This window comes from Limanda limanda, chromosome 2 (genome assembly GCF_963576545.1).
Source record: "Limanda limanda chromosome 2, fLimLim1.1, whole genome shotgun sequence".
In the NCBI taxonomy this organism is placed as follows: Eukaryota; Metazoa; Chordata; class Actinopteri; order Pleuronectiformes; family Pleuronectidae; genus Limanda; species Limanda limanda.
Window position 1 is genome coordinate 12,735,765 of NC_083637.1, and position 10,786 is coordinate 12,746,550.

Here is a 10,786-nt window from a genome sequence, read left to right on the forward strand (position 1 = left end):
TTTTAAAGGCAATGTTTACAGACAGTCCTAACATCCCTTTGTAAATAAAGCTTTTACTTTGAAATATTGACCGGAAGAAGTATCATTAAACCCACGGTTTCCTGTCCGGTGTGTCACATGTAGCATGGTGCATGTTATTAGCTAATTTGGGGTCATTCATCGTCTCCAGAGGCTCCGCAGACCGACAGGACATTTATCCATCTGGTGTTATATCAGCACTAACTTCAGGTAAGGCTTGTCTCTTGTCTCCTAACATCCAACAACACCTCTGTCCACTTAGCATTGATGCTAGCTAACAAAATGAACCAACCTACGTAATGGTGTTGTTACGATAGCCGACGAATCGACACAGGCATTAATTAGCATTTAAAGAAACAACTGACACGTGTGTATAAACCGGTTAGCACTCAGGCTAACGGTATTAAGATATTAAACTGCTGTATCAGTTCTTATGAATATGAGCAAGCCTGTTAGCTGTGCCTGATGCTAACGTTAGCCGGCAGATCATAGCCCAGCTACAGCTCTAAGGTCACGTGGTCCTCTGTCACAACACCAGCACTTCGAAAATGATGACGTCGATTCGTGGTCTCTGGACATTGGAGCGGTGACACTAAACTAATGCAAGACAGGTGTAAAACTCTGCTGCATTATTCAAGTATTTGATTCACATATATTATATTATATTCACAAATATCTTGCACTCCATCACTTATCAATACACAAAATACCAGTGAGTATTTTGTGATTATTCTGTTGTTATTGATGATTATAAAGTAACAGAAAATTATTTATGTTAAAATTAAGATGGGTATTTGTGTGTAGATTCCTACACAACTAGACAGATCATTATTATTTATTTTTTACTCTTTATGTATTTAATTTATGGAGACACAGATATTCCACCTCACTGTTGATCACGGTGAACCCCACTGACTGTATCTCAAGTTTCAGAAACTTCTGAGAAAAATAAAAGGGAAGTTTGCGGTTAAAATAGTCTCTGTCTTCTGGGGCCTATTATGCCAAGCATGGCAATTTATAGATTGTGATTTAATGGCAAGATCTCTGAATGTTGATGCATTTAAATAGTCAAGTGTACAGATATTCTAAGTACATATACATTAATTTTGTATGAACTTTTTGTCTTTACCTTAACAGGGTTGTTTCCAACTTGTTGGATGGAGCCTGCGTCCAAGTTTGACCTCGGGGTTTGGGATTCAGGCAATCCTGCAGAGCAAGAATGGTCAAGTATTTCTGTAACAAAACAGACATCAGCAGCACGTGGGAACAAGTCTTCTCTGCTTTCTGGCAGAGGTACCCTAACCCATACAGGTATTGTGATATTTTCATAGTCGGTATGATTTTGATATAGATGTTCAGTGTGAACCCTTCAAGATATTCCTGCTTTTTTGGAAAACAAGAGTGGATGTGATTGTTTCAAATGGGAGGACTGGAAGTGTTTTCATGTTTATATTAGGGCTACTGGACGAATTAAACCATAATGAATGGGTTTTAAATTTCAAGATCTGAACTTGATGGATCTTTGGAATGAAGCAGTGTTATGGGATTATTAGCAAAGCTGCAGGAATCTTGTTTTTGTTTAGAGTTATTCAAAATCCTGCTAACACAATTTTTATATATGTTGCCTCATTATGAAACAAAAACAATGCCCTCGATCATGATTAATATAGAGAAGTGAGAAACCACATCAGAGAAGTAAAACAAAGGCTTTTAGTATATTCTTAGTGGGCCTTAGTTGTAATTGCTGTATGACTTAACCCGAGAGATCTTTATTCTGTAATGTGTCACAAACGTATACACAGAACTGAATTGAATGATAAGCAGTTATGAAACCTTAAAATCAGTGGTAACCACCCAGCTGACGTGGCTGTGTGTGTTTCTGTATTTTTCTCTATATACCAGCAACCATGTTCTAACAGAGGACGTTGTGTACCGGGAGGTGACTGCAGACCAGCAGCTCCTCTCCAGACGCCTCCTGACAAAGACCAATCGGCTGCCTCGCTGGGCAGAGCGGTTCTTCCCCTCCGGCATGTCTCGCTGCGTGTACATCATCGAGGACTCCATCGTGGACCCTGTCAACAGAACCTTGACCATCTACACCTGGAACCTCAACCACACGACTCTCATGGTGAACAGCCTGATTCTCTTTGGTTCTCAATTTCTATGACATTGTGGTTAATCAACCTTTAGTCCAACCAATTTGGAAAAGTGTTTTATTTCCATTCAGTCCAATTCAAATTTATTCAGTACTTTTTGCAAAATCTTGCTGACAAACACATGGAAATGGAAACCAGGAGGTAGTCATCCTCATTTAGTCGTTTACAATAGACTGACAGAATAGACTGAACTCTGCCATGACTGCACAGTGCGGTCAGGTGTAACTCCAGCAGTAAGGAGGAAATGTTAATTCAGCTGCCGGATCTTCAAAGCAAGCAAGCAAGCGTTTGAACGCAGCTCAGAAGGTTTAATCTCAGGGAAGAAGGACCTTGACATGACTTGTACATTATGCAGCTTTAAGGTGTCTCCTCATGCTGCTCGCTAACTCGGGATCCATTGATCCTATTCATGTTTTTAATCCACTGCAGTATGAAACAAAACCGGCATTAAACTGGCAGTTTCCTCTATTCAGTTCTTTGAATTCTGTTCCTGAGTTATGTGGCTAATCTCACTAAATTTAAAACATTACCGTGACCTTGACCTGCTATCACTCTTCTCTCTCTCTCTCTCTCTCTCTCTCTCTCTCTCTCTCTCACATTAGTCAGTTGAAGAGCGCTGCATTTTCCAAGACTCCGCAGAGCAGCCATCCACCACCCTGCTGAAACGGGAAGCGTGGATATCATCAGGCATTTATGGTTTCTCTAGACCCATTCAGGTACATTCCATCCGTTCATGCAGAAAGACATTTTGCTCTTGTAACATGGTAAATTACTTGCACATAATATATTTGTGTAATAATAGGCTTCAGTTTAAGTATATGTATTTTAGACGGGCAGAAATATGATCCGTCTCCAAAGCTTTAGTATGATTTAAAGGTCATAGTATAGACATTAGTAGGAGCCTGGCTGGCAAAGAGACAAAGTGGGAGATTTAGGGGAAATTGAAATACGTTCCAAAAATGTGTCAGCCCCCCAAAATTGTTATTTTTAGATGTAGATGTTTCCAGGCTTGTTTGTAAATCCCCAGAGAGAAGGCAAGTGAAGCTCTGTAGCTCACTGTTATTTTTCAGGTATCTCCACCATGTAAAGTCATTTCCTGTTCTGTCTTTTCCCAGGAGTTTGGATTGGCCCGCTTCAAGAGCAACCAAGTGAAGGCCATGAAGGGACTGGAATACGCTCTGTCCAACTTACAGGGTGCGTATATTCACCAGCAGACACAGAAAAAGGGAAGAGGGAAAATAAACAAGTTTATTTTTAATTGTTGCCATTTTTGGAAAGGAGAAAACTGATTCAGGAAGTTTCACTTTCATCCTTTAAAGTACATAGTTTATAATTATATTAATTAATGGAGTATTTTAAAAAACAAACATTAGTTTCTTCACCTACATTGATAAACATCCTTGAAGCAGCCTCAGTATGTAAGTATTGTTCTAGATTTAGTGACAGTAAAAAAAGTTTCTCCTACTGGACTCTTAAAGCTAAACATTTACTTTCCCTAACCCTAACACTATGTCAGTGTTGCGTATTCAAAATACTGTCTAAACCCCTAAAACAACCAAAAGAGGATTAAATCAATGAAATCTGATCAAAGAAAGTTATACATTTGCAGTCTGGAGTATGGATCTTATACAGATGTATAAATGTTTGCTCTCTATCACAACTAAGGCTGCAACTAACCTCATTTTATAGATTTGAAACACCAATTTTCTGTCGATTAGTGAGAAAACTGTGGTATCTGTGGATTGACAAATTGTTTCACCTTTGATCAGAATCCTTTGTCCTTCACAAAGCCTTTTATTATCAACATTTTTTATTTTTAAGATAGAAAAATAGACAAAAGTTTGAAAAGTCAGTGTTATTAGACAGTGAGGTGTGTTATTCAGGGCGTAGCCGCTTTGTGAAAAGGGTGGTGCCTTGTTTGGGCACTGAGGTTTGTGATGTGAAAGCTGTGTGTTGTGCTAATGCAGCATTCTGTCCCACTGCCCCTTTGTTGATGGCACTGCAGGGATTGGCATCAGAGTGATGTGGTAAGTGTGTTAGCAGAGAGGCCTCAGTCCCAGGCACTGTCACATGATGTCATACGTGACCCTCAAACAGTAGCTTGTGTAGCTCGGGTAGTGACCGTCTCCCCTCGTGTGTGTCAGCAGATAAACACAATTTTGTCTTGATAAAGTCAGAGCAGAATGTGTGATTAGTAAAACTGAGAAAAGTGACTCTAGTGTTGGTATAAAAGTAGATCCTGAATAGTGTAGTCGACCTTTGTTAGAAATATTTTAAGCCACAATCTCGCTGAATTAAATTAGTAAATTGCTCTGTTGGAATGTTTCCATTTCATATTACATTGACCAATAATTTAATTATATTTCTAACATGATGGTACATAAACTGCAGTGGAAATCCAGTTCAAACTGTAGAACTCTTGTATAAGAAGTCAAAATGCTGTAATTTTTTTTAGTTGCATTATGCATTTCTACTCTTTAACTTTGCATTCTACATTAACCAAACAGTATGTTATGGAGTAAGGACAAGTTGTTGACCTTGACAACAGTATCACTTCCATGTTCACTGTATTGCATTGTCAGCAGTTACTTATCTAATTATTTGACTTTTTTTAAATCTCTATTATAAAATCAACATGGTGAAGTTCATATTTTACTGCAATGCTGTTAAGCAAATTGGGCTTTGAAAGGTCATGTGTGTAAGATTTAGGTGAAATAGATATATTGTCAGAAATGTTAAATACAATAATCCTAGTGATGTTTTTACTTGGGTTTTTAATCTAAATTGTTGTTTTCTTTACCCAAGAATGGGACGTTAATATGTAAATAATTAATATTCAAATCAGGTGCAGGTCCTCTGTCCTTTTTTTTAACAATAGCCCAAACTCTGTCATGTTTGGAAGAGGAGGGTGAAGTGAAGGGTATTCAGCTGCATCAAGCAACTTCACCACTAGATGTCACTAAACTCTACACACTGAACCTTTAAACACTATAGTCCATGGGTAACTTGTGTCAAAATAAGAACCCTATCAAAAATCGAGTTTTGGAGGCCAAAGCAGTTACCAATATTTTTGACATCGATTCATATATTTATCGGCAGTAATTCCTAAACCCGTGATTATCTCACCCTTGTGAAAAAATACAAAATATTTTAGGTTTGATATTTTACAGTTTAACTGTAAACTTTACTGTAAAAAACTACAATAAATAAAAACAAATAAATACAACCACATGCACATAACTTGAATTAAGAAGATTAACATACATTTTTATCAGCTTATGTTAACCTAAATGTAGCTTTATCTTTTTCGCATTTTTCTATTCTGTAAAACAAAAGTTTTCAAGTTTGTGTATATCGGCAAAAAGATGCCTATATGTCTGAAAGCCTAAAACACCACTTAAACCACTGACACCAGCAGTACTATCTGCAGGTTGATTTAAACGTTCTTTTAGGGGCTTTTTGGACAAAATGTGAATTCACAACTAGGTACTTTTCAACTGTCAGTGAGTGTTGGTGGAGCAGCTGCTCTCAGACTGTGTGGGACTCGGTCAGTGAAACAAACACACACAAGAAACCACCTCAACTCCTGTGAGGAAAAGGGTTGAAGCTGGTTTGACAGAAGAAAAGTGAAAATGTGCTGCTTGTACTTTGTCTCTGAGTCCGATTTGTGCTGAGCTCACACTGTTCACTAAAACATGCACGATGACTAAAGATTTCTTTTCAGTAGAACATTATGTGACGTAGAAGTCTCACTGCACAAGCAGATAAATGTTGTTGGCCACACACACTCCTTCCAGTTATTATCAGCCTGTGAACATGTGAAGAGGGTTGTCCCTCTGCCAGGCCGCTGCTCTGTTGTGTTGTCGCCCGGTTGTTGTTCTCACGTGAGCTGCTTCATGTGTGAGGGTTCACACTAAGGTCAGACACAAATAGACTCTGCAGCCAGTGGGAGGCCGTTCTTATCAACAAACCAATGTGGGCTCACCTCAAGACTTTTTCAGAAAAACAAAAACACAACATTTTGCATATTTGTGGCCAAGTTTCTTTCACACAAAAGTTACAATTTCAATCTTGCGAGCTCAGACCTTTCTGAAAACTTAACACAAGTCTGAGTTGAGTGCTGTCAGATTAATGTAAAGATTAACAGATTAACCAGGTTAAATACACACAAAGAAACTCACTGTGATGCATTTCTCGTCCAAGATTTTGAACTCACTGCTGCAGGGTTACACTTCCTCTCACGTGCCAGGGGCCGAGTTCATCCCACCAGCCTGACTCAATGTTAAGTTTTCTTGTCAGAAAAGGGTCTGTTTGAGTGTTTGTTTGTTTACACAAAAACTACTGAACGGATTTCCACGAAACTCAGAGGAAGAATGGGACATTGTCCAAGAAAGAATCCGTTGGATTTAGGCATGGATCCTTGTTTACCTTGTTTAACAGTGTGATAAAGGTTCTTTGAATTTAAGGTTTTGCCTCAGTGGAGGTTTGTGTCTACTGCAATCCTAGTCCTCCTTATTTTCTCTCTCTCTCTCTCTCACAGGAGAGGCACACCCGCGGCTGCTCAGGGACACCACGAAGGATGTATCGGGAAAGGCCAAAGAAGCAGCCAAGAAGCTGGCCTCTGCTGCTGCTGCGACCCCACAGAAACCCCAGCAGTACATCTGACAGGAGAGTGACGTGTCGTGCAGGTGACACCAGAACAACACAATGCCTGAATTGTTGCTGGGATCTTACTTCTCCCTGCACTGCTGTTCCAACCTCTGTCTGATGATCTCCATTTCACCGACTCTTACTTCTTTCCCTCCTCTCCCTGTCGTCTTTTTCCCCTGTTCCTCTCTCGGCTTTTATTCGTTCTCAGGTATTGAGCCTTTGTATGAAATGTTTTGCCTTCGTGTAAACTTCAGATCAGCAGCATGTTTTTAATGCTGTAACGACGTCGGTGTACATGCAAAAGGTTTGGCCAACGTGTCTTGGCCACTTGTTTAATATTTTACGGGACTCTACTGTTGAAGACTATTGAATAATTATTTATTAATAACTGGTATGTGTACTTTCATTTCACTGTATATTTCTGGCACAATGTTAAAATTCTTAACAGTTTGACACTTTGGGATTTTACCAGTTTATCATTCACTCATCAGCTGCTTAACATATCAGTTCACATTAGACCAAGTCTTATGTGTTTGGAAGATTTAATGTTCAACCATTTTGAATAATGGTTCTTTTTCATTTCTTCATTATTTTACATTTTCTGGGTTTACCACTATAGTAGTGTCCCACTCTGAAACATAGCACAGAGCCTGTGCTAGTAGAGTCAGCATGCAGTGTATATTCTGTAATATAGTGCACATAAATAGAAAGTGTAGTGTTAATGCAGAACCAGAGCACGGATAATCACAAGATACCAAAGTCACTTGTGTGACTAAAGACCGACTGAGCAGCTGCCTCCTCTTCATGCTCAGATTCATTCTGCTATTGTGATTAATCTTTACCTGTACGACAGATTGTTTCAATCTGCCTGTTCCTGTGAAGCTGAACCGATGATGAAGGTGTTAATTGTACATTTCAATGACTGCATTCCCATGTAGATATTTGAGAATATGTAGGGTTTATTTTATTTGTGTTTATTTTAACCAGGTAGTAAGACGTCAAATAATATATAAAAACAGAATAGGCTGGACAAGTTAAAGATGTAAAAATATTGTTCAACCAAATTCCAAATATTATATTTGTGTTTTATTTTTGTCTAATTGAACTCTAATAAAATGTTTAAAGTTACTGTTTTGATTTTGCCTCATGTCGTCTGATTTCTCTGGTGAACTTTTTCTCTGCAAACGATGAACTCTGACATTTAAAAACGACTTGATATTCCAGTTTCGTTGCTGCACAAACCAAACAGGAAGCCTCATAACATTTGAACACATGTATCTGCTTATTCCTGCTGCTTTGTTTTTGGCAGTTGACGGTTGTCAGTTTCTATTTCCCTCTCAGTAAGAAAACCTGTTGTTCTGCAGAGTGTTGAAATCATTTTGCAGGTTAATAACGAGGCTGAGGCATCTTTACGTATAAAACATTTTAATTATATTACAATGAGAGAATGCACAAGACCTTCAAGTGTTTGCTAAACATAGCCAGCACCAGGTACTCGTGTACACGCACTCGCACGCACAAAACAAAAGGAACTTATATAACATCTTCTGAATGCATGTTACACATCCGCTAAAAGGAACATATTCACAGGTCTCTGGCACAGAACTCTCCCTACTCTGCACAGTATGTCAGCCTGAGCAAACTCCCACCATCCTCTTCTCCACTGAATCCCATCCACCTCTCGCTCCTCGAGAGCAGGAGGAAGAGATGAACCGAAATGTTGATGCAACGCTTCCTGTGGAGCGAGCGTCACTCGATACATAACAAGAAGAAAAGACATAAAGGCTGGAGTCCAGGACCAGGAAGCGCAAAGCTGACCTAAAGCCTACAAGTAGTTAAAGCTATTCTGCTGGAATTACATAAACTCTTTACTAATCATTCAGCACGGAAAAAGTGACTCTTCATTTGGCAGGAATAAAATTTCATGGAAGTTGTTTTTGTAAAAAAGCACCATTGCTCAGCGGGCTCTGGGATGCGAGGGCGTCGAACCTCTGCCTTGCCGGAGCTTCTCTGCTTCACCCTGGTTTCATCCCACTACCCAGACACCCTGTTTCTCTCTCTCTCTCTGCATTCTGACTTCCCCAAACATCACGCTGTGCTTTGGTGCTCTTTTGAGAAAAAAGGGAAGAAAAAAAAACAAACCCAACACACTGAAGTAAATCTCTGTGCAACAGCAAAAGAAAGAAAACATCAAACCTGGTCTGCCCCGATCTCTGAAGTCTGTAAAACTGAACCCGTCTCTGTGTGGAAGTTCTGCTTTGATCTTTCTTTTGTTCCGAGTTCAATGAGGATTCCTGTCAACTCTTTCGACACAAGCCTCAACTTTTGTTTTGAGAAAAGAAGCAGTAACATCTTCTGTTAGGGTTGAAAATAACTGATCAGACAGTCCTCATTAATTGGTACAATCTCCGCTTTCTCTGTTTCTTCTAAGGAAATAACGTTTTCAAAGGCACATTTATTTATATTTGAAGAATTTCCATTAACGCCACCTGTCCAGCATTCAAACTAAATGTTTAACCACCATAACACACTCATGTTGAATGTGTGCTAAGTACATTTGTATGAATAATCTCATATCTGGCCCTCAGCTCATCCCACTCATCTTTCTCACTGGGAGGTTCTGTGCAAGAGAATAATCATATGCCATCAATATGGTTTACTCAGTTGTTCATTTGACCAACAAATAGGACATTTATGCTACAAACAGTCAGGTAAAAATTCTTGGACATGAATGTAAACTCTTGATGACGGAGAGAAAAACGACCTTTCCCGAAAGAAATAGGGTTTTCGTTTGTTTTCCTTCTCTCGTAAATTTTTTGCCCTGCTGCAGTGAGTGGAGAGAGAGAGAGAGAGAGTGCAGGTAGGATGTAAAATTCATCAAAACAAAAGAAAGTTGGTCACCGAAACGAATGCACCACAGAGTCGAAAGCAAAACCACCTGCTTGTCTCAATAACCCCCCCCCCCCCCCCCCTCCCCCCTCTCCCTCCCTCAGAAAGCACAAGATGGTAATATTGCTGTGTCTCAAGAGGTCCCCTGATCAACGGGTAACACTATTCTGGGGCCGGACCGCTGGGAGCGTGGAGGATAACACCTTAAGCTGCCATCGATTGGATTAATCTTTTTTTTATCGCTCGTCTCCCAGGGACTCCCACTGAACAAACACACAGTAATCAACATAAAAACAATAGTAAAATGACAACAACAAAAAAAAATAGACACATGCCTCAAGCGCAAAAAGTTTTGAACCCTGTTGATGACCATTCGAGGGGGGGGGGGGCGACTGGAAGCTGCCATGGGAGATTACCAGTGTGTGGTTTTTTTTTCCGGGACAGTGGCGACACTGGCAGATGATTGGGCGTCAAGAGGAGTGGGCTGGGGGGGGGGATAGTGCCTGGACAGGATGTCATACAACAGCGGCTACTCAGTAGAGACTGGAGGGGCGTTTCATTGATGTCTTTATTCTTAATGCGGCCTTGTCTTCACGCTCCTGGAAGTGTTTTGGCATTTCAGCACCGCCAGAGGAGGAGGAGGAAGAAGAGGGACGACGAGATGATGAAGAGGAGGGGAGTGTGACTGACCTGAGCAGGGACTGCAGGTTGGGGAGGTGGGAGGGGGACGGGGGGATGAGGGAGGCTCACCAAGGCACAGAATGACAGCAGGAGAGTCAACCAAGGGAGGGGGGGGCCAGTGTATCAGCCACCATGCCCCCACTCTCCCTTCAACAAGCCTGTCTGTCTATCTCTCTCTCTTTCTCACACACACACATTCACACAAACATATATATATATATATATTTATAGATAGATATACTCAACTCTTTTTTGTCTTTTCATTACAAGAGCACATTTAGGAAAATATAATACAAAATTTTATACAAGAAATATAGACTACACTGGCTAGATTCACTTTTAGTGACGAGTAGCTTCTTTCGTATGCAAGTTTTTTTTTGTTTGTTTTCTTT

The 10,786-nt window shown here is 40.1% G+C and overlaps 1 protein-coding gene across 1 annotated transcript; it reads left to right on the forward strand.

Annotated features, from left to right (window-relative positions):
- Window positions 1-100: 100 nt before the first annotated feature.
- Window positions 101-7,879, forward strand: prelid1b (PRELI domain containing 1b). Its single transcript, XM_061088964.1, has 6 exons — window positions 101-228; window positions 1,156-1,329; window positions 1,921-2,146; window positions 2,777-2,890; window positions 3,290-3,368; window positions 6,715-7,879. Exons 2-6 carry the CDS (start codon window positions 1,238-1,240, stop codon window positions 6,837-6,839), a joined length of 636 nt encoding a protein of 211 aa, XP_060944947.1. The 5' UTR covers window positions 101-228; window positions 1,156-1,237; the 3' UTR covers window positions 6,840-7,879.
- Window positions 7,880-10,786: the final 2,907 nt, after the last annotated feature.

What these genes read in the sequence shown, in the direction of transcription:
- prelid1b (XM_061088964.1), top strand. Translation starts at nt 1,238, where the DNA reads ATGGTCAAGTATTTCTGTAACAAAACAGACATCAGCAGCACGTGGGAA. An exon ending in AGGTACCCTAACCCATACAG is followed by an intron (nt 1,330 to 1,920) that starts GTATTGTGATAT and finishes TCTATATACCAG; the next exon opens with CAACCATGTTCTAACAGAGG. An exon ending in CGCTCTGTCCAACTTACAGG is followed by an intron (nt 3,369 to 6,714) that starts GTGCGTATATTC and finishes TCTCTCTCACAG; the next exon opens with GAGAGGCACACCCGCGGCTG.